At 41.4% G+C, this 24,393-nt stretch overlaps 1 protein-coding gene across 1 annotated transcript in view; it reads right to left on the bottom strand.

Annotated features, from left to right (window-relative positions):
• abcc10 (ATP-binding cassette, sub-family C (CFTR/MRP), member 10) overlaps positions 1 to 24,393 on the bottom strand; it is a 30,442-nt gene that overhangs the window by 2,390 nt on the left and 3,659 nt on the right. Inside the window, exons 4-22 of the mRNA XM_071909015.2 lie at positions 23,581 to 23,808; positions 22,076 to 22,232; positions 20,870 to 21,027; positions 19,387 to 19,466; positions 18,741 to 18,912; positions 18,119 to 18,217; positions 17,189 to 17,378; positions 16,598 to 16,675; positions 16,026 to 16,211; positions 14,445 to 14,583; positions 13,742 to 13,934; positions 11,393 to 11,736; positions 9,261 to 9,430; positions 8,912 to 9,072; positions 8,039 to 8,292; positions 7,372 to 7,517; positions 6,430 to 6,527; positions 6,068 to 6,180; positions 5,293 to 5,373 (exon numbers count right to left, since the gene is read on the bottom strand). Coding sequence (XP_071765116.1) covers positions 5,293 to 5,373; positions 6,068 to 6,180; positions 6,430 to 6,527; positions 7,372 to 7,517; positions 8,039 to 8,292; positions 8,912 to 9,072; positions 9,261 to 9,430; positions 11,393 to 11,736; positions 13,742 to 13,934; positions 14,445 to 14,583; positions 16,026 to 16,211; positions 16,598 to 16,675; positions 17,189 to 17,378; positions 18,119 to 18,217; positions 18,741 to 18,912; positions 19,387 to 19,466; positions 20,870 to 21,027; positions 22,076 to 22,232; positions 23,581 to 23,808 — 3,047 coding nt within the window. The remainder of the gene's footprint in view (positions 1 to 5,292; positions 5,374 to 6,067; positions 6,181 to 6,429; positions 6,528 to 7,371; positions 7,518 to 8,038; positions 8,293 to 8,911; positions 9,073 to 9,260; positions 9,431 to 11,392; positions 11,737 to 13,741; positions 13,935 to 14,444; positions 14,584 to 16,025; positions 16,212 to 16,597; positions 16,676 to 17,188; positions 17,379 to 18,118; positions 18,218 to 18,740; positions 18,913 to 19,386; positions 19,467 to 20,869; positions 21,028 to 22,075; positions 22,233 to 23,580; positions 23,809 to 24,393) is intronic.

The raw sequence follows: 24,393 nt of genomic DNA, 5'->3' as shown, positions 1-24,393 counted from the left end.
CTCTCCATCAGAATACTTAAGCACAGTGTGGGATATATGGCTCATTTATGGATCTCAGTTTGGGAAAATCCAGAATTTTAAATATTTGAAGGTTTTCGTGTCCAATTTCTCCATTGACTTCCATAGTAAAATGGACTGGACAACCCACAGAAACTGCACCTTCTTTATTTTAAATTGTAGTGTTTGGAAAAGGATGATTTATATTTTCTTTTAAACCTCAACAACTGGACTATAATGTCCTATAATGTAATGTTCTGATGGAGACTCCAGCAATCCGATTAAGTCCCATTAAGATCTGGTGAAGGGACATTAGCAACAAAGGCAATTTTTTTTTTTTTTAAGTTTGAAAGGAAAACATTAAATATAAATACAAATACAAAAATAAGATCTGAGTAACAGATTATTAGAAATGTTGAGCAGATCTTTGCTAGTGTGACAGCTCAGCCCAAACAAAGAATATTTATGCAAAATAGATTTCTCTATTTTTTACTTTCACATACATTTCTAATAATTTGTTTTCTCTTTGATAAATCATCAGACAGAAAAATAACTTTATGACATGCCATTTTCATTGCACGTTGTATTTTTTCATTTAACTGTTGAGTAATGTTTGTTTTTGTAAATTAATTCTTCATTTAAAGGCCTCATGTATTACCTAATGGGTCACTCTGACTTAAAGAGCTGCTAACCCAGCTAAAGAAATTCATTATTCATCATTCATCTTAAGTTTCAGTGTGTGTGTGTGTACACGCTTGCGTGTCTACAGTACTGTGCAAAAGTCTTAGGCACATGTAAAAAAAAATTCAAAAATAATGAAAAGTTTCTAAATATAAAAAAAAAAACACTATAAAGAGCAATCTACTGACACACTAATGCAGAAAGGTCTAAGACTAAATTGTTAGTGAGTTTTAGTGTTTCAGAGGCTTTTTGGGGTAAAAACACTGAATACTTGGATTTTTGTGGCATGAAAATGGTCAAATTTTAACTATAAAATATCTGTATCAGTCTTCACAAATCCATATCAGTATATGTAATCTAATGTTCATAGTATGGCGGGCAAAGTCCCTCTCCACTGTATGTGAATCCTGTTGTTTTTGTAGCATGTGTATCTGTGTGTGTATGGATTCTGAAAAGCTGTCAGTATGTCTCCAAGATGAATTCCTGCATGTTTATCGTGCGAAACCGAACACTAACATGACTCTGATTCTTGGCATTCACATTACGCAGTAGTCCAAATTACTTTTCAACAAAGGTGACTAATTTCCCACCGAGAAAGTTACACATTAAACAAATTAAACACTCTATAGATCAGCCAAAATAAACAATACCTATCAGTAATGAAACAAATGTGAAGTCAGTAGCAGCTGGACTCAAAGTACAGCTTGTCCTTGCCTACTCATGCATCGCACAAATGTTTCTCAGGTATTTTCTCTACAGCAATGCCAAACTGTGAGGTGTGCAGGTAGAAGCTGAGGCTTGACGGAGACTACCAGGGCGATGACATCACTGTGTACTCCCTGCATGCAACACTGTGGTCCACTGTGGACCGCGCGACCCATGACCCCAGACAGAACGAAGCCCACAGCTGAAAAATTACAAATGACAACTCAAATGCATCTTACCTTGTGGTCCATCAGGCAGGTGTTTGGCTGTCTGACTTCCCTGTGTGTGTGTGTGTGTGTGTGTGTGTGTGAGAGTGTGTGTTCTGCAGTCACAGCTCAGCGTTATCAGTCCATGCTGTTTGCTCTGCGGCTCGTTCCAGCGGTGACTGCCGACCGGGAGCGCCAGTCAGGGGAACGACTTCGCAGAATAAGCGGACAAACAGGTTCCACCTCGAACATCCTGCCTCTGTCTGCCGTGGACACACCCACACACACACAGAAACAAACACACACCTTGAATGTCCCCCAGCTGATGGCATCACACACATGCACACACCCTCATGCAAACACACCTTGACTATCCCACCTGTGGCGGTCATATACATATCCACACACACACAAAACACACACAAACTCTGTTGGTCATATGCAAACGCATTAACGCATACCCTCACATATACGTACACAAAAACACACACACAGTCTTGTATTCCATCCAGAGTGAGGACCATTCATTGACTACATTTATTCCCTATCCCCTGACCTCAATCTAATTCTAACCTTAACCCTAAAACCAAGTCCTAACCCTAAAATAAAAAAAAACCCTAAAATCAAAAAAACCCTAAAATCAATTCACAAAAATGTCCTCACTCTGACAGTTTAAAACTCACACCGGTCCTCACAAGGATAGCAAAACAAGCACACCAGCTCCAGGTCAGACGGTCGAAACCTCGTCTTTCAGGAACTGTTCAGGAGACAGAGAGAGAAAAAAGAAACAAAAAAACAAAAACAAAACATAAACATAACACTCCCCATATCAACAAGACGGAGCAGCGGGAGGGAAAGTGCGGTGTTCATGTGAGAAAAATGCCGACCTGTGCCAAGGGAGCGGCGGAGAGGTGGAGAGGTGGAGAGGTGGAGAGGTGGAGAGGCATTCACTGCCATGAGTCACTTTGATTACAAGGCGCTGGTTGGACACAATGACGGCTGTCTGTGTGAATCTGGATCTAAAGAAAAAAAATTATATAAGCCGACCTGCAAGGGCGTGGCTGCTGCTGCTGCAAATACACACTGATTTGATCAATTAAGTTACATAAGAACGATTGTTTTCAGGGACAAAACACAGACAGGACAACAATGTTTACAGCCAAAGAAGACATTTTTATTATTCATTATTAAAACCTATTATCTTAGAACTTAAACATAAGTGCGTGTGTTGACCCACACTGGAAATAGCTAAAAGACAAAAAAAAAAAACAATCCTCCCAGAATTCTTCTTTCACATTGAGATATGAATATGTTCAAATCCATAAACATGAAAATATCACACACATTGCACATACAGTAGTTCTAATGTGTTCGATGGCTTTGAGTCGTTCAATATGACAACACTGCACAAATTCATAATAATTCACTTTGTCCTTTCAGTGGATATTTGAATTTAAATATGCTTTAAAGTCCATATATATACACCCTGAAACATGCCAGTGTGAAGCAGCCTTGATGTTAAAACTTATGTAGAAACGTGTCAGCTATGTGTTCAGTCAAGTCAGATTTATTTATGAAGCTTTTAACAAATTAAGAAAAGTGATTTACAGAGGAACACAGAATAACATGCAGATAAAAGGCTTTAGTTTGAACAGATTGGTGTTGAAATTAGTGTAGAAAAACTTATGTCACTTATGTGTCAAGTCAAAGTTAGAGCGCATTAAAAGACATACATATAGATAAAAACAATAAAGGGCAAACTGTGGGATCGTCATCACAGAAACTTCTTAATGATTGACTTCTGAAGGACGCTACAGAGTAAATCATTTTCTCTGGGAAGACATTAATTCCTTCACTGTCCAGATTTCACTGCTAAAAACATTCCCTTTGCTTATAAAAAAAGACTTCTTCATTGCAAAAACCCCATTTAAAAAAGTGTTGTTTTTTTGGATAAAAGGCAAAAAAATGAAAATGAAAAATGTAACGCCAAGGTTAGAAAATTAACCAGGCGACTCAGAAGAAGCAGTAAAAGTCCTGAGAGCCACCTGAACCCTCTGAGTTTGTGCTCTTACATAAGAGGTCAAAAGGTCGGCGGCTCGCCTCGGAGCTGAGGTAGCCAAACAGATCTGGGGTCAGTCGACTGCGACCTCAGTTCAAGTTGTTGCCACTAGGTGGAGGAAAATAATCTGAACCTGTAACAGTGTGTCAGAGGAAAACTCCACATACTCTGAGCAGCACTGGATTTTAGTTTGTATAATAGGATAAACCTTCATTTAATCCTTAATTAACTGTTAGGAGAAGGAAAATAATCTGAGTCTGTAACAGAGTGGAAGAGGAAAACCTGGTCAGTCCATACACTCGGACTAACACTGGATTTTAGTGGCTATGATAATATTACATAAAGATAAACTCTCATTGAATCCTTATTTAACCGTTAGGAGAAGGAAAATAATCGGAGGCTGTAACAGTGAGTGGAGGAAAACTCTCGTTCCCGTCATAACTCCCATTTGGAGGGATGACAGCAGTGTGAAGGTGGGAGGATCAGAGGAGACGGTTTTCGGGGCAAAAATGTCTTTCAAAGTTTATAAAATGCCTGTGGAATTAAAAATGAGGAGGCAAAAAATCCCCCCGATACTTGGTGGTAGCCAAGTAATAGGGATTACCCTTTATTGCATTTCACCCTGTTCACATTTTATCAGTAGAGCTGTCAAATATTCACGCGTGAATGCAGCTACTGTCCCCCGTGGGCCACCGTAGCTGATTCCTGGAGCCTGACTGGGTGATTTTTTGTGAGAAAAACGGAGCGGTTCTTGATCAGAAAACAACCGAGTACGCAGCCTGAGGCAGGAGGAAATGTAGCCATGCAGCCAGCAGTAGAGGAAAATACAGATTCCACACAAACCACTGCTTCAATAAAAAAAAATAAAAAAAAAAAACAATATGGTAAAAAAAATCAACAGTGGAGGGTGAAGATGGACTGGTTTGGGACAGAGAGTCTTTTGTGAGGCTGCTGCCAGTTTCCAGCAGTGGGAAAAAACTTAAAACAAATCTTAGTGGTACAAGTGTTTATTTGCCAATATTCAATGCAAATGTATTATTTCATTGGTCAAAAAATGCCCCAGAAAAGGAACAAAATGCCCCTAAAAATTAGATCACGGGAGCAAAAAAATTCCCTCTGAAAAAAAAAGTGAATTTCTTCTCCTGGTCGAAATGCTGCTTCAGAGGCTTTTCCACCCTGCTGACAACAGAAGTAATGGGGGGAAACAAATTTGGCATAATGGTCAAATTAAAAGATACTGAATGTTGGCACAAAATCGGCAAATTCAGTCAAAAAATATCATTGTCTTCAACAAATCATATCGGTCTTCAAGGTTGAATGCATAACACTCTCCTCTCCCTCAACAACAACAGGGACAGAAGAAGACAGTTACTTCTTCTACTGCTCCAACAGCAGAAGAGAGGTTGTACTGGATTTTAAATGTGTGTGTGTGTGTGTGTGTGTGTGTGTGTGTGAAGCAGGACGGAGCTGAAAAAGAGTGTGAGTGCTCAACAAACCTTCCCAGCATAAATAAAGGTTAAAAAAAAATAAAAATACAATCATCTTCTGATTTCTAATAAATCCCCTCCCTCTACTGTCTTTCGGTGAGGTCACTCTCCTGTCCCACCAACCAGCCTGTGGAAGATGGACTGGTCCGTTTGGCACAGAGCAGCGGGGGTGTCGAACTCCGCCACCTTCCCAGCATGCATCACCAGCACCCTGTCAGAGTCCATGATGGTGTTGATCCTGGTGAAAGAAAGAGAGAAACAACAGCATTTCATTCCAAAATGAGATATCCAGCAAAAACAGTGACACCTACTCTTACAAAATGAAAACAAGTTACAGCATATTCAAAGGAGAGCAGGTAAATTAAGATGTTTTAAATTAAGATAATTAAATTAACATGTTTACATCCTAAATCCTCTATATTTTAGAGATCTCGAATGATGACTTCAGGTAATTTAATCTATCTCCAAGATTGATATATACAGTACGTATATACAGTATATGTATGTAAATATACACTACCAGTCAAAAGTTTGGACACACGCTTTTTTACTTATTTTTACTATTTTCCACATTTTAGAATAATAGTAAAGACATCAAAACTATGAAATAACACAAATGGAATTATGCAGTGACCAAAAACGTGTTAAACAAATCAAAACTATCTTATATTTTAGATTCTTTACAGCAGCCGCCCTTTGCCTTGATGGAAAGGCAAAGGCTTCAGAAAGAAATTCATACATAGGATCAACTTCACTATTTATATTTGACTAAGAAATTAATTTCAAGCATTTAAGCAGAAGCCTTTAGATCAAAATGGATTTAAGAGAATGAAAAACAGAACATTCAGTCAGGTGGGTCCAGACTGTTGACTGGTAGTGTAGTTTTGGAAATAAACTCTTTAAATACAGTTCAAGCACATGAAAATATTCACCTGTGGGCAATAGTCAGGACGGTCTTGTCCTGAAACTTCTCTCTGATCGTCTGCTGCAGCAGTTTGTCCGTCTTCTGATCCACGCTGGCCGTGGCTTCGTCAATACACAGAACCTGCATGACGAGCAAACTATGTTTACGTTCCCGTTCTGTGATTTGGTCCTTCATGTATTAAATATATGCATGTCTCATTACAGAGGGAGAGTCAATGTGTTGAGAAAGACATGGTTTGGGTGCTTGTGTGGTTGACTGTCGGAGAGTCCGCTGGCCCGTCCGGAGAGCTGAGGCGAGCGTGTAAGTTGCTCTACAGTGAAGTGATTGACAAGATTTCGATCAGACGGTACGTTGCTGATCAGTTCTTACGTTGGCTTGGGTCAGCAGAGCCCGGGCGAGACACAGCAGCTGCCTCTGTCCCACAGAGAAAGACTTTCCTCTCTCTCCCACCTCAGCATCCAGACCGCCTGAGACACACACACACACACACACACACACACATATTGAGACAGACATTAACATAAACATCTCTCATGATGCTGCCATGGAACTGTGAGGCTCTTTGGATAAAACTGTCCATCCAATGGCATATAAAATGTTTAACAGCATGTTATAGAAAATCAATTGCAGATGTGCAATATCTGGTAGCACACTTAAAACAGCATTAGGCAAGAGTTTTATGCGGTTAGGGTTAATAAAGGAGAGTGGACAGCCCACTCTAAAAAAAATAGACTGGACCTATAAAAAAAACAACTTGATTTTATCTTTTATAACCAACAAAACAAGCTGTGGGACAGCATGCCAGCTGCATGTCACTGCTGGTACCAGTCTATTCTCAGGGAGCCTGTGGTAAAATTAAAACCATTCAGATCAATGGATGTCTTGAATCAACCATCACTTTCCTAATGGCCCCAAGCAAAACTTGACACCATCTCCAGAGTCTCAAAGTCTCAAAGTCTTTCGTTTCACACGGTTCGCTCCTCCCTCTGCCCTGTAGGGAAGGGCAGAGGGAGGCTTTCAGAGCAGCAGGAACATTCTTTAACTTGAACCAGACAGCCGCCCATCATGTGACCAGACGGGACTGGTGAGGGTGGAGCGAACCGTGTGAAACGAAAGACTTTGAGTCAGGTGGTTAGCTTCAAAACAAACGCACCTTGGCTTCAAAAGCGTTGCTCTGCCCATCTGCCCATCCTGACTTTACTCTATCATCCCTTCTCATCATCTCGCTTCATTCTCAGACTCCCTCTTTAACCCTTTTCATCCTCTCTCTCTCTCTCTCTCTCTCTCCCTGTCCTTCCCTCTGTCTCTCACCCATCCTGTCGACCACAGAGCGGAGGTGGCACTGGTCCAGGACGTCCAGCAGGTGCCGGTCTGGGTGTCGCCCACACGGGTCCATGTTCTCCCTGATGGTGCCGCTGAACAGGAAGGGGTCCTGGGGAATAATGGCCAACTTGGACCTGCAGAGGGCGCCACCAGTACACACAAATATTTAGTTTTTCTACTGTGTGGGAACTTTGTTTTGGTCCTTGCACTCCTTGTTACTGACTGATTGTATTATATAATTTGACATCCTAAGGCTCTGAATGCAACGATAGACAATCTATGAAAAACAAAAAACTACCTAAGGGTGTCTGCAGATTTCAACAAGTTAAAAAGACGTTTTTCATGCCAGTTAGAATGAACTATAAGACCAATTTTGCAACTGAAATACATGTGAAATTGAAAATAACTGTATAGCTATCAGAATATAATGCAGGTCTGACTGTGCTGACTTCTCACTGGAAAAACATCACACTAAGGAAAAGCATTTTTAAGATCTCTAAAACTGAACTTAAGACCTAAAATGCAAAACTTAACTGTATTCAAGATATTTGCAGTAATTTTCAGGAGCTGCAGACACCCTGAATCTCCCACTATGTGCCTGTTTTTCAGATTATCATCTCATCCTCCTCCGTCCCCAGCACCACCTCCGGCCTACCTGAGCTGAGCCAGGCCCACGGTGCTGATGTCCAGCCCGTCTACGAGGATCTGGCCCTGGTTCAGCTCCACCATGCGGAACAGAGCCAGGAACAGGGTGGACTTGCCGGAGCCCGTGCGCCCCACGATGCCCACCTTCTCCCCGGGCCGCACCACCAGGCTCACCCCGTCCAGGGCGTTGGGGAGACCATCCCTGTAGGCCAGCACCGCCCCGCGGAACTCCAGCCAGCCCTGCTCCGGCCACGTCGGGGACAGCTAGTGTCAAAAACAGAGATAATAATAATGAGCATTTTCTATTGATTGTTTTTTCAATTAATCATTTAGTCTAGAAAATGTCCAAAATAATGACAAATTCCAAAGTTACCAGAGCCCAACATGATTCTTAAAATTGCTTACTTAGTCTGACCAGCAGCCACAAAAACCCCAAATAATTAATTTTATAATGATATGAAATGGAGAAAAGCGAGCAAATCTTGCAACAAATGGTGGTTTTGCTTGATAAATGACGATCGACTGATTGATCATCTAATCGTTTCAGTGCTAATAATAATAATAATTTTATTTTTAGAGCCCTTTTCTGAAACAAAGTTCATGTCCCTTCTCTGAGGGTTGTCAAAAGGCATTCTGGGAAATATACATGTAGGAAACCACTAACTGATGTAGACAAGACAGGTCGAGGGAAAGTGGGTTCACCAAAAAAGCACATCACAACTTCATCACAAAATAACTCCTGGAATACATTGATCATCACAGATTGATGATATGTAACAGTCTAAGAGGATCCAAGGATGGATTTTTCAACAGGGAAACTCAATAAGACTTTAACGAGAATATAGCAATAGCGGGACTGATGAGAGATCAGTTTGTGTCTGACCTGTGTGTTCTGGTGCTGTGGCTCGGTGGGCAGGCCGGTGGAGTATTCCTCAGCTCGCTCCACACTCACCAGCTGCATCTCTGTCTGGGTAAAGCTGAATATGAGGCCAGAAAGCAGGCCGGTGATGGACAGAGCGTAGGACAGAGACAGACCCACCAGACCTGGCAGGGACGACATGGACAGCAACACACAGGCATGCTTACAAGTTGTTAGAGAGACTGTCCCGCATTTGGAAGGTCACAGGTTCAATCAGTGTCCAAGGCTAAATGTTCTGGAGCAGGACACCTTATTCTGGAATGAAACTCTTCACATACTGACACACTCCTAGCGACCTCATTTGTTGACTCACCTGGATCAATGGAATGAAACTGGTGCTGGATGACGGCGATCACCCCGATGCCCGTCACCACGGCGACACCAATCATCTGCAGGCGGATGTCCAGCCACTGCATGGCGGCGTTGCTGAGGAACAGGCAGCGCTGGTTCTGCTCCAGACGCCTCGCGTTCTCCTCCTCAAACCTGGGACAACACAGTATGCAGTGTTACATTTTAACATCAATACATCATTACTACATTCATTTTGAGGGATTCCTACAGTTACTGTAAATAAACAAGACCATCTCTGAGCAGCCTGTCAGCCTCTATCAGCCTCTACTCTGCGTCCTCCATAGTTTCTCCACCTGGTGGATCTGGAGGGAAATCTGCTGGATCGCTTTACGGCACAAAACAGGAAGAGGTTCTGTTCTTCCAGAGCAAACGGAGCTAAAGCTGAAAGAGTTTCTGGCAGCAGATGGTGGAAGGAGGGAAAGGAAGATGGAAAAACAATTCCAACATGTTTAATTTTGAGAAACACCAGCACCAACAACACCAGCAGCCATCAGATACAATGCAAAGGTACGATGCAAAACTACATTTTGCAAGTGTATACACTATATATCACTACTCTGTCCACAGCTGCACTCAAGCCATGAGTGGCTTTTATGCCTCTAAGGCTTATTCAGCACATAGAGGTAGGGTTTTCAGATGCAACAGACATTTAAGACGAGATTCACTTTACTTTATTTACAGCATTATAAGAAATTACCACCAGCCACCAGCAAAATGCAGGAAAATCTGGACTGTGGCTGGTAGGTTAGTCTGTTGTACCAGCCACATCGGCAGGAAACCAACCAATATTTGGAGTTTCTTTTCTAAAGCAGTTTTTCTGGTGAAACTGTGACAGTGGCGGCATAATTTAGGAAACTACCAGTCACTGTGGCCGGTGGACAAAAACGTCCCTTTCTTGCCCTGATTTATGAGACACGGTGAAGTGCAACTACTAATAAATCTTTTATTTCATTTAGATAATTTTCTAACAATCCCGTTCCCTGATGCCTGTCAGTGGGAAAGAAGAGAGCGAGGTGGCATCGTCATTACAAGTCTGTTTGCGTCTCAGTGTGAGGCTGACAGTGAAATGCCACCAGGCTCACACACACATGGCTTGGTACATCGGGTTCTGAGCAGCAGATGGCTGCTTATAAGCTTTGGCGCACACTGTCCATACACTGCCCATCAGTGGCAATAGGCAAAGTACCATGCCAGCAACCATGCTCCTGAGTAGTCCAGTACAGGGCGTCAGTACTGAGTTGGGTTAATATGAAATATGAACTTGGAACTACTTTTATAACCTTTAACCTGGGGCATCAGTGCCTCACTAAAGAGCACCTTGACAGTAGTTGCTGAGGGAAGGGAGAGTGTCAGTCTTTCACTTTCTCCTCTCCACATTTTTACTCACTTTTTTGAAGCAGACTGATATTCCAGACAGGTAACAGGAACCTTTACTACTTGCCCTGGTTGAGGAAACTTACTCCACAGCTTTCCACCATGCCAAAAAATAATGAAGCTACTAGCTGCGTTGTGATGCACATTCCAACTCTGCATTTACATTTACATTTTAGTGACATTTTATCTCTAACAACTGACAATGAGGGTAGCAGCAGAATAAGCCTCAATCCATATATCACCAATATTACTATCAACCAATACCAGGGAGCACAAGGGTCAAAGCATCCAAGCTTGTAAATAAAAGGGTGGGTAAACTATGACCTGCAGTTGGCGATCGGCATAAGGCAAACAGCTGCCAGTAAATCAACTATACTTTCAGCAAAACACTAAAGGGGCATTAAGTAATCTATGAACTTTATCGAACTCTACTGGCGATCAGTAGGAATTGCAACAACATCGATAGAACTTCTCTCCTCCTAAACAAGTCTCTGGGTCCAAAACAGACTACAAGCCAGAAAGTGAGTTTTGAAAGCCAGAAATGTAAGCCGACACACTTATTTATTAAACATTTTCAAAACCTCCCCAAACTTTTGATGGGCAGTGTATGTCAGGTGGGTAAACTCTCTTCCACAAATAAAAAGGTGGGTAAACTGAGCTTGTGTGGGTTCACTCTCTCACCCCATCCCTACAAACGATATAAAACAGCCTGTCTCTGACCTGGCGGAGCTGCGGCTGGCCCGGACGGTGCCGAGCCCGCTCAGCGTCTCCGAGAAGTGGGAGTAGACGGGCGACAGGGTGAGGCTGCACAGGCGCTTCAGCTCCCGGGACGTGTGCCGGTAGAAGAGCTGCGTGCGGTGGTAGAGCAGGCCCAGGGGCAGCAGGGGCACTAGGACCCAGGGCAGGCCGTAGCTCATCACCACCAGCATGCCCAGCAGGCCGAAGACGTTGGCCAGCAGGATGTTGAGGACGAACGGCAGGCTGTCGTCCACGCTGTACAGGTCCGAGGAGAAGCGGTTGAGGACGCGGCCCAGGGGGGTCGTGTCGAAGAAGGTCATCGTGGCCTGAGGGGCGAGGAAGAGAAGTGAAGAAGAAGAGGACGGATAGACTTAAAGTGATGCTGAACTTTGGTAGTACCTTGGGTTGTGTCTCTTCCTCCATGATAAAACCCCAAAATCAGTGATTCTGTTATCTGTTGCTCCGGTAGAGGAGACTGGAGAATTGTGGGGTTTTTTTCTCTCACCATTCACTGCCATTGTATGGAGGAACAGTCTGAAAATCACACTTCTAGCACATAAAGGAATGCAGATACTGACAATATATTAAAAAAACTAGTCATTCTGCTGAATTTCTTTAACTGAATCACTTTCTTTATGTTATTAAACCAACAAGTGTAACACCGAATCCGGTCAGAAGAATTTCGGTGTTACACTTGTTCAAACTGAAAGGTTTTATAAAGATAAAGAAAGCCTTTATGTCCTTTATGTGCTAGAAGTGTGATTTTCAGACTGCTCCTCCATACAATGGCAGTGAATGGAGAGAGAAAAAAAAACACAATTCTCCAGTCTCCTCTACCGGAGCAACAGATAACAGAGAATCACCGATTTCGGGGGTTTTATCATGGAGGAAGAGACACAACCCAAGGTACTACCAAAGTTCACCAGCACTTTAACAACTACCAGAAAAGTGACCTTGATAAAGGCTGCTGCTCCCAGTCGGTCCTGTGGAGCGGCTCAGCTTCCCACAGCACCAAACTGTGGCAGAGCAGAGCAGCTGCCGGGGGTCAAAGTGTTTTACCGTCCTTCACCGGCAGCTACTCCCTCCGACCAGTATTGTAAATAAAAAGACACTGAGGCTGTGTTCAGACGGGCGGCTCACGTCCGATTTTTAGGCCTATCCGATATGAGTCAGATGAATAGCGATAAACCACATGGAATCCGGTCTGTTCACATGCTTTTTTTCCCCATCACTCCCCATGTGACGCGTATCTGATGTCACACGTTGCAACAAGAGCAGCACAGAACAAGAAACCTGGAGGAAAGCCAGCAAGATAATTTGGTGACAGCAGCACCAAACAACATGGCAAGTCCCAGGACTAGGAGAGACCAGAATATCAACTCCTCTCAGCTGTTCTAAAATTCACTGTACAGCGCAGCCTTTCACGGCTTATTGCTTAAATACATGGTTTTTAGCAGAAGACATCACAAACTCACAAACTAATAACTAGGATAAGTATCTTTGCCAAACTGAATCTTTGCCAAAGTGCTGAACCAAACATGAGACAAACAAATTAGAGCAGTGGTTCTCAACCTTTTTGGCTCATGACCCCTTAAAACAAAGCAAAGCCTCCTCGCAACCCCCATTACCGGCTGCATATACAGTGAGCTCAACCAAAAAATGTTTTTCCCTTTTCCAGGTTATTTCATTTGATTTATAAGGAGTATTTCACAATGAAAAAAGCAAAAATGAGAGAAAAGTCATACAAAATTGGCATGATAATAAATGTGTATAGTAGAAATATGTTTTTTTCCTATCCCATAAATCATCTTGTGACCCTCCAAAATTAGCTCACAACCCCTTGGGCGGTTCCAACCCCTAGGTTGAGAACCACTGTATTAGAGAGCCCAAATCAATTATTTTGACCTTTGAGCTTTACTAAGGCCTTTTACAAGATCTTTACCAAATAAACTTTTTTTTTTTTTACCCTTTAACCTTAACAGGTTTTGCTGAGCATGCATGCTGTTTTCCCAGCTACTCCCTCCATCACATGACCACCATGGAAACACCAAATACACCCACAGTCTTCTACTTCTGCATGCTGAGCAGCTCCAGGGGGGCAGTTTGGGCAGTAGGTGCCTTGCTCAACGGCACATTGACTGCAGCAGTTAAGGGAAGAGCTTCACACATCCTCCACCCAGATTTTCCCAGCTAGTCAGAGGTTTCATACTGACAACCTTTCAGTCACCAGCCCGCTCTTCTAACCTTTCAACTGCTGCTGCCAAATCTGAAAACACACTCAGTCTGTTGGGTTCTGCCAGAGAGCCAGACAGTCGCTCAGATGACGCGCACCTTAAGGATCCTGTCCAGCAGTCTGTTGTGGATGACTGTGGCGGCGCAGATGGCTCCGTAGGCGAAGAGGAAGGCTCGGACGGCGGTGAAGACGGTGTTGGCCGCGGCGACGGAGCCGTACACCGTCAGGTAGAACTTCACCTCCGAGCTCATGTTGCCTAAAGAGGACGACTGCACCGAGGACACAGCAGACCTGGGTGGGTACACATGAAAGTTTTATTAGGATTTTAGTTAAAAGGTTGCATAAAGACAGTGAAACGTAACATAATTCAATGTAACATAAATACTAAATATACTTGTGTAATCTCAATATGGAAAAGGTAATCATCCTCATAAATCGTAGCAATGATTCCTTCTAACAATAAATTTTTGATGCCACTTTTTATACCAAAATGTCATCCAATACTACTGTAGCACTACTAATACAAGAAATCCCACTGGGGCTTGTAAGGGTATGCACACATTTGATTTTTAAAATGTCCTGAAGAACAAATCAAGGAAAATTCAGGCATTCACGAATCTTTCTGATATCCGTTCAGAACAGTTTCCATTTTGATATTATTTTTTATAATGCCGTAATATCATATAGTGAATATATAATGTGCTGGTTTGGGTTGATGCCATTCAACCTACGCATTGCCGGGTTCTTTAACATCAAACATGATATCAATCAATTATAACCCTTATTGATCCATCAACTCACATTAGTCCTCCAGGTGAGAAGAGCAGCAGGTGGGGTGAGCTGTAGGCAGCGGGGGAGGAACCGTTTGTCCAGGTGGAACCGTTGTTTTTCAGCTCCGAGATCCAGTGGGACAGCCACCAGTCGGACACGTTCTTAGAGGCTGAATCAGACAGAAACACGACAGCAGTTTGTTGGTTTGCCAAAACTGGTAAGCTCCACCCTACTTGGATTTAAAACAGTAAAACCCATCTAAGATTATTTCTCTGCCTTATTAGATGTTATATTGTGAAGTGTGAAAAAAAGCTTGACTTCAGTCTGTGCACCCTGCATATAGTAGATAAAGCAGGAGGGCAGCCTGGTGGTTAGAGCGTTCCAGAGGTGGGGACTCGAGTCACAGTTTTAATTGCTTGAGACTTGACTTGATGCATGAGGAGAAGACTTGAGACTTGACTTGACTTGGGTTCTGGTGACTTGGGACTTGACTTTGACTTGTGCTTTGATGACTTGAAAAGGTTTCTAAAGTCTTGACTTGAGATCTTGTGTTTGTGTAAATGACTTAGATTGAAAGTGATGAGATTTGTTCCAGCAGACGACTGAATTTTAATTCTGTTTTCTGAATTTGTATGGAATGATTGAATTTATTGAAGTTGAAACTGATTATAGAAATCAAACTCATGATGCTCTTACCAAGTTTTTATCCTATTAAAACCATATTGCATTGAAAAGTCCTAGATATTTCGTTTTCTTTAAGATATTAAATTGATACTGGACTCTTGATTTGTTCTGACTTGACTTGCTGTTCTACATTTAGACTTGAGACTTGACATTAATGACATGGACTTGACTTGGACTTGACTTGGTAATCTACATTTAGATTATTATTATTTTTTTCTCACAGCCTATTAAAAACTTATATATGGGTACCTATTTCCTGTTTATGATGTACATGTTATATTTCTGTGTAAGCTCATCTCATGTTATTTCGTTTTATTTATATATTTTTTTCATTATTTTCAATTTGTTTCACCTGTCATGTTATTATCCGGGTCATGTGACTGCCTCCCATTGGCTGTTGCTATTATATAGGTGAGGCCACACCCGTGTTGTCTGTGTTTAAAGCCCTGAAGAAGACCTACAGTGGTCGAAACATGTTGGCTTTTTTAAATGATTTAACCACTACAATAAAGGCTTTTTAAGTATTTTCTTCCTTGTGGTTATATTTTTATATTTGGAGTGCCTGGACTGTCCTTTTGTTTGTAGTAATCTACATTTAGACTTGAGCCTCAAGACTTGAGACTGACTTGGGACTCGAGCGAAGCTGACTTGGTCACACCTCTGAAGCGTTCAAATACGAGTTGCATGTAGGTCTCATGCCTTGGGATCCGATTTTGTACCTCATGTGTTCCAGATCAGAATCAAACAAAATGCGCCTCCATGTAGCTTTTTCCGTTCACACTGATTAAAATCAGCAGATGTAAGGGGGAAAATAATCAGAATTGTGACTTTCAGCTACAGTGTGAACGAAGCCTTAGGCACTCTGGATGGATGGAGGCGTCCAGTGGAAGACAGATGATGATGAAATGCTGAGCGGTGGATCCAAACCTTGCATGAGGAGGAGAGACATCAGGATGGAGACAGCCAGCGCTCTGCCCACAGCCACCCAGTAGGTGTGGTAAACCCTCCAGGCGAGCCCCCCCGCCTGCTTCTGCTCCGCCCCCGACAGGTCAGCGTCCTCCTCTACACACAGCTCATTGGACGAACCCGGCTCCTCCTCCTGCTCCACACCACCTGGTTCAAATCGAACAATGTTTGTCAGACTTTCCTACAATGTCAATACCAACACCAGACTGAAAGAAGGTATTGTATTTCCCCAATAATTCCCCACAATAATTTTTTCAAGAGCCATGTGTAAATTAAAGCAAAGACTCTTGATTTTCTGTCTTTTTCACAACTATGGAGAAATGGAGAAAAAGTCATTACATCTCAGTTATTTTAGTTCAATGGCTCCAAATGAATGGTCCAAATCTACACTTTCAGTAAAAGTGATGAATTAGATCAATAGTTGGTATCAACCAATAATTCAACTTTAGTATTTGGAATCAATACATTGAAAAAGTAGAATTGGTACATCTCTACTGTTTTAGTCCGGCAGTTATGACTCAGAGTTAAGATACCTTTCTCTTTCATGTTGTGGTCGTTCTTCCGCTTTTTAGGCACCGCCTCTACCAAAGGAAAGATTTCTGCCGGTGTGCCTGTTTAATAACATTAATAATAATAAAACTTTACACCTTTCATACGAATGTGTAACTCAAAGTGCTTTAAAGAGTAACAGAGACTCAATAAAAAAAAAAGGAAAAAGCAAATGAGTGCCAGAAAGTTTAGGCTATATTAAAGTCAATTTTGTATACTAATCTGTGATTGACAGCTTATGTCGTACTGTCCAAACTGTCCTGATTGTCCTGGTAAATAAAAAAAATAAGTTAAAAAGGTCTTTACAAAGTGAAAATAATATAATTTCAGTGTTGTTGTCACGATACATATTGTCACATTTCTGTATTGCGATAAATTGAATTTCAATATATTGTCCCATCCCTAGTACTTAATGTAGTTTAAAACAAACCCATTTTGAAAGAATTATCTGCAAATGCTCCTTCACCCAGGTCTGATCTAGTCAGCATCTTCCACACAAAGGCCATGGAAACATCTGAACCTAATTCCAGTGGCCACATGTAACATTACAACCTTTCGAAGCCCATCTTTGCTACCTGTTCTGATGATTGTTCCATTGTCCATGAGCACCACCATGTCAGCTCTGTCCACAAACTCTATACGGTGTGTGCAAAGGATTCTGGTCTTTCCCCTGAGGATTCCCATGATGCATTTCTGCATCAGGTGGTGAGCCACGTCGGTATCAACCGCTGCCAGCGGATCATCCAGGAGGTAGATGTCTTTCTCCTTGGGTGATCGTGTTCGGCCGGAAAATAGAAGGAAGACAGAGATGACATCAAATGTTATACTTACAGAAGATAAAGAAATGCTTTTCTGGTTTCATTCTATTTGAGCAAGGGCATTTTTTTACATTTAAAATTTTAGGCATATAACTAAAGTGAACAGGTTGACAGGACATGTGACTGTTGTGGGGATCAAACCTGTGACCTTCCAGTTACAGCTCAGTCTCTAGAACAACTAATCCACCTTGCTGACTTCATGTCTTCATAAAAAAAAAATTGAGCCCCTGACTGATGTATCACTGCACAGATATAAAGGCCAATATTGGCCTTTTGTAGTTATATCAGTATCAGCATTTTGTACCAAACTTGACATTTTGGCACAATAACTTCTGTGAATATGTAATTATGTAGATCAAGTGTACTGTAAGATCACACTTACAGTAGATCTTTGAAAGAAGAAGAAAATAAGTGTATATATGTATGTTTCAAAGCACATGATTATGATTTATATTAAATAAGAATCAATTTTACTGGTCAGTACGAGCTGCCTCAAGCCAAATTTGAGGGGTTATTTTCCAAGGAAATGTCTAGATTTCATGTAATGACCTATCAACAGAAATACTGGATATCATTAATTTTCCTCCCCAGTAATACATACTGGAATCAAATTCAAAAATCCTTTATCAGTCGGCTCCTGCAAGTGTTTGGTTGGTAAAGCTCCCTAGACTCAGACAGAAGACTGACCATGTAAACGGCTCTGGCCAAGGCCAGCCGGGCCTTCTGTCCTCCGCTCAGAGTCACTCCGTTCTCGCCCACTTCTGTCCTGTCGCCGTTCGGCAGAACCTGAATAAACACAGGAGGCTGCAGTGAGGCCGCTGGAACTCATTTACCAATATTTCACATTTTAGAATGACAAAAGCAACTGAAACACTATAGGCGAATATTATTCAGAACATGTTATAACCATGCCAACTGTATGCAAAGGCACTCTGCTACCTGGTTAGATATCAATTCAAAAATGTTCAATTTTCCTTTGTGACATGAAGCCCAAAATAGCACTGCAGTGTTAACAACTTGCTGTTTTCTTGCTACACTCAAGTGAGGACTGAAAGAGCGAGAGGAAGCGAGGATTAACTCCATTAATTAACAGATTTAACTCCATAAGAAACTGTGGTTTTGTCTATATGAAGGAAATTACAATAAAGCAAATTCTAAAAGATAGATATAAACACTTAATGTGCCTCCCTGTACAGTCACCCGACATATTAACATATGACACAGTAAGCACAGTAATATATAGACATATACTGTATATAAGAATTATAAGACAGGAAAGCAGATAGACGTGTGTTTGTATGGATCGTACGTTGAGGTCGTCAGAGAGTGCGCAGGCCTCGATCACCGCCTGGTAGAAGGTTTGGTCGTACTCCCTGCCAAACAGGACGTTGTCCCGCACCGTGGCGTGCTGGATCCACGGCTCCTGGGACGCCAGACCGAAGCCGCCATCTCTGCCCTCAACGAACACCGCACCCCCGAGCCTGCGGACAGGAAGGAGACCAAGGAGGAATCTCAATAATCCGCACGTCTTCTTTCATCTCCTCTGAACACGACATCAAAGAAAAGTTCAAAAGGGAAGAATCTTGGATCCGATGTGTTTCATGAGGACAGAGGAATGAGGTCTGATCAACTTCGACTGCCTGTTAAAGTGCTACATGTGGTATTTTAACATCAATAAATCATCACCACATTAATTTTCAGATATTAGTATGATTACCAAAAACAAACAAGACCATCTTCAAAAAAACTGTCAGCCTCTACCGGCCTCTACACTGTATTTTACATCTAAATCTGCTGGATCGCTTTACGGCACAAATCAGGAAGAGGTTCTGTTCTTCCAGAGCAGACGGAGCTAAAGCTGAAAGAGTTTCTGGCAGCAGATGGTGGAAGGAGGGAAAGAAGATGGAAGCGATCGAAGCAAATTTTGAGTAAAGTTTCAGAAGTGCCTGTTGTACCTGTTGAGTTCCCCGGTGAGAGCGGCCAGTAAGGAACTCTTCCCACAGCCGACCTTCCCCACCACAACAACAAGAGAACCCTGAAACACACAAGGAGTCAACAGTTACCTTCTGACCTGGAGGTGGAAGCTGATGGTAATCTCCGACATTAAAAACAGCTGTCGCGGGAAATTAATAAGATCCTATCTATTACTATAGAGTGTGATCCACTATGCATGTTACTTGGGATACCGAATGGCTTTATTACTGATAAATATAAAGGGAAACTCTACAAAATGCTAACATTCTGTGCAAGAAAATGCATTCTTTTGAACTGGATAACAGACAAAGTTCCATCTAAAACATATTGGCATAAGATCATACTTGAATATGTATCATTGGACTATTTGACATGCATGTTACATCGCAAAGACAATGTATTTCGTAGAACATGGGAGCCTTTTATGTCATATATTGGTTTAGATATCTCTGCTACTCTTACAAGAGGGTTTATGTAGTATGGACCTGTGTGATACCTGCTATTTATTATTTTTATTTTATGTAATTCCTGAGTCACTTGCCTGTTTGAATGTGTGAGTCTGTGAGCCGAGATGTTCTGTTTTGTTTTGATTTTGTCCCTCTTTTAATTGTTGTTTTTGTTGATGCGTGTTGCTTCGACGCAATCATAATGTTTTCTGAATCAAAAATCAATAAACACATATATATATAAAAAAAACAAATAAAAAGAAACAGCTGTCATCAGAAAATGAAAAACAAAAATGTAATCAAGGCTGTGAAATCTCAGTTTCAAATCTCAACTCATAGTTTAGCTTTCACAACCTTGAATACATCTTTATCATCTGATGAATGATTTAATTTGACTCCAATTATGTTGAAGAGATACCATTGAATTTCAAATTTTAGGTTGTTGCTTTTTATTCATTAGGCATTTGTACAGTATATAGGAATGCTTATTGGCCCAGTTCAGTGAGTTCAAAACACATCAGGCACTTAAAAAGTCTCTTTACTGACACTTTGGTTAACTGACAAAAGCCTTGTTAACATTTGTAAAGCTGAAGGAAAAATGCTGAAACATATTTCCTCGTAATATGACAGATGCTTTGTGAAGGGAAAATAGAAGATTTAAAATTCATAATTTCGAGGCATCCCCTTAATCTTGTGCTCATGTCATAGACAGATGACAGTTTGCAGCGTTTCCTCTGTATGTGGCGGTGTTGCTAGGGGATATTTTTAGTTTTTTGGTCCCAGTTGTGTCTCTAATACAGGTCACAGTGCTAAAAATGTTTTTGTTTGGATTCTTTATCATAGTAAAAACATTCACTCTAAACAGCAGGATGACACTTTTTTGTTTCAGAGGGAATTTGGGCTAAATTACAGTGTTTTAATTTCATATTTTCTCTAGCAGCAGTGCATGAATAACAGAAAAGAGAGCATCAAAGCATCAAAAACAGTGAATATATGTACTTCACAGCATATACTGTACCTTAGTTATGTTGAGGTTGAGACTGTGCAGCAGCAGACTCCCTTTAGCAGCTCCGGTCTCTGTCTCCCCCTCTGCGGGCCGGTCCGGGCCGTCGGACCCCTGCCAGGAGAACGAGCCCTGGCTCAACAGGACGGACGTCTGAAGGTCTTCAGGAGACACTGTGGACAGAGACAGGTTTCTCAACGCAATGAAAACATGACTGACTTATATGATAACTGTTAAAGGGGTAATAAGTAAGGTTTTTACTGCCCCATAGGACAAAACGACCACAATATATCTGTGGGAGGTTGATATGGTCTCTATTGTGAGAATGTGACTTTATTGTTTGTGTCTATTACAAGCCAATGTAATTCAAGGGGACAGGGAGGTGGGTTGGGGTTAGACTTGTGAAAGAGAAGTTCTGTCAATATGTTGCATTTCCTATTGGTTGCCAATAGGCGATAGCTGCCGTCATAGATTACTTAATGCCCCTTTAATTTAACAGCATTTAATATAACTTTGGTTATGCAGATCCATGAATCATTCAAAGCAAGAAATAAAAAGGGCAGATGAGAAGAACTTTTTTTTTTCTCTTTTTTTCATACCAAAATATTGTGCTACTTCATGTGTACATGTAATGGTTTTATAAATACAGTGAGTGTTAAAACTTTCAGAAAACCTGCTGTTTCCTTGTAACAGACTGACCAAATGAGGAAAGATGAAAACTAAGATCCTTATTGATTATATATTACATCCAATTTAGTCAATAAGGGGAGATGTATAATATATCAGGGTTCCCACACCTTCTTAAACGTCAAATTCAAGGACTTTTCAAGGACTTTCCAGGCCCAATTCCATCAAATTCAAGGACCCAACACGGCATAGTTTGAGACACGGATCAAGGTTAATTACTGTTACAACACTGAGAATTTTTATAATGAGAACTAGCAGGCTTTACAGAAGCTCACAGACAACAATTACAAAGAAATTCAATTTCTATTCTTGCACAAAATATATAAATTCAAGCACTTTCAATGACCCATGTCTATTTATGTCTATTTTCAAAAACTTTCAAGGCCTTGATTTTTTTTCTCAAATTCACAAACTTTCAAGGATTTCAAGGACCCGTGGGGACCTTGATATATGTATACGCTTTTCCAGCGCCTTTTAAACACACACACACACCTACACACACACCTACACACACACACACACCCGGCAGCCTACCCAGGCTGTAGTATGCGTTGAGGTCCTGGTTGGCTAGCTGGAGGAAGCGCTGGATGCGCTCCAGAGACACCTTGGCCTCCAGGATGCCGTTGAGCACCCAGGGGAAGCAGTTCAGCGGCAGGATCAACATTCCCACCAGAGCCAGGGTGGTGAACACCTGCAGGGGAGAGGGAGCTTCACCTCTGTGTCTGAATCAATACAGATACTATGGTCCGCTCTAAAAAAAAAAACAGGTTGCATGTTCCTTCTTTACATTTTATTCCTTCATTCAGGGGAGAGCAGAAGATCTTGCACCGTTTCTGTGAGATTAGTTTTCAGTGGTAACTTTGTATTTTTATTGAATTATGAACAGTCCGCAAGGCTTGATGTCTTCATTTTGTATTGTACATGGTCACTTTTTGTTTGGTTACTGTTTTTTTTTTGGTTCTTGGTTTTGGCTACTTTTTGTTTACATGGTATGGAGCAGTGGTGGCCAACCATGGGTCACACTGTATTTGGATAATCCAATGTAGATACTCAACTTCCTATCAAGTGTAATGTGTCACAAAAGGTTTCAAGTGATTCTCATAATTGTGTGCAAAGTCTACAGATATTCAGTATCTGGGCCAGGAGTGATTTTAGGGTCGGGGTTAATGTTAGAAATCAGGTCAGGGTTAGAGTTGCATAGTCTGTAGAAATGCACCAAATAGACAAGTGACACTTTGTTGAACATCTAGTTTTTGAGATGGACTGAGTGCTTCATGTCGTGCGCATGATTAATTAAGACACACAGCTGTTCATTTTCCCAGCTGCGTCTTTCTCGCAATGAATCTTGGTGCTTTCCATTCATTCTCGTCGGTCAAGTCTACATCCTTAACTGGCAAGTAAACTTCGGGGATCTTTATCCGCCCTCTGTCCTCTCGTTGTTTTGTTTTGGAATCATGATTCAGCAGTTAGATATTATGTAAAACGCACCGTGGAGGACACAAGAATGCATATTGAGAAAGAGCCAGAGAGACATTTATTTATATGAAAACAGCACAGATTATGAGAAAGATTATGAGATTATAAGAAACTATAATTATTATTAGGGCTGAACGATTTTGAAAAAATATCTACTTGCGATTATTTTGACTAATATTGAAATTGCGATATGATTTGCGATATTAGAGGGAATGATCATTTTTACATCATTATTCTCATTTTCATTGAAAAACGTATTAAAATGATTATGGTGTGATTTTTGCGGGGATCTGTACCAAACAAAGATGTTTTCTTAAGTCTGTAGAATATGATGTGTAGGCCAGGACATCTCTGCAGCACGACAATATTTAATTTAAAATGGTATTTTGACGCACATTTCGCCTTTAACAAATATTGCGCCTCCTGCGATTTGAAAATTGCAGTAGGCCATATTGCGATTTCGATACAATTTCGATTAATTGTTCAGCCCTAATTATTATTATTACAAAACATGCATTGGACACCAAGGGAGACCGGCGGGCTCACCGGCCCGGCTTCCCTACCTTGGCTGCAGTCAGTTGGTTTCCCAGCAGCACGTATGTGACGAAGGTGAGGATGGAGATGACCACAGGCAGAGCGGCCCAGGTGTACACACACACCGCGTCCAGGTACTTGATGGCCTTCAGGTGGGACAGCTCTCGCCCGCGACAGTCGGCGACCTTCTGAGTAAAGTGAGGCTCCCAGTTGTAGAACTTGATGACGCGGATCCCGAAGAGGATCTCCGTCATCAGCTGTGAGGGGGAAGACGGAAAATTATAAGAGAATAACCTGAATCTCAGTCACTTCTTGGCACTGTGGTAGAGCTGGGCAATATTTACATTTATCATCTTTCAATAGAGTCATATTGTGATGAAATAAGGATATCAAGTTATCGTGATACACAATTCTATAGTCTAAACTAATGATAAAAAGCAAATACTTATTAAAAATGAGATCTGAAACAAATGAGGGAATATCACCTGAAAATTGCACTTTTATTGTACTTTCTATTACCATGCTGTTCAATGCAATAAACATCAATTTGATTAATGTGATTCTGCATATGCTAACAGATATCATTATACTGTATATCGATGTTGAAATACTTTATGATTATCGTGATATTAGTTTTGTCCACATCGCCCAGCCCGTCTCTGTGGTGAATGGGCAAATACTGCATCAATACACAATGTGAGGATTCCTGTTTCTATGTGGATTGGTAACTCCTTTAAAAACTACAAGTACAAGAAAACTCACACTAATGTTTCCAGACATCAGTACTGAAGCATGCTGGCAAGTCTCCCAGTAGCATAGATACTGATCTTAATTTACTGTAC

This window comes from Centroberyx gerrardi, chromosome 3 (genome assembly GCF_048128805.1).
Source record: "Centroberyx gerrardi isolate f3 chromosome 3, fCenGer3.hap1.cur.20231027, whole genome shotgun sequence".
Classification (NCBI taxonomy): domain Eukaryota; kingdom Metazoa; phylum Chordata; class Actinopteri; order Beryciformes; family Berycidae; genus Centroberyx; species Centroberyx gerrardi.
The sequence above is the reverse complement of the archived record's forward strand: the minus strand, read 5'-3'. Positions and strand labels throughout refer to the sequence as shown.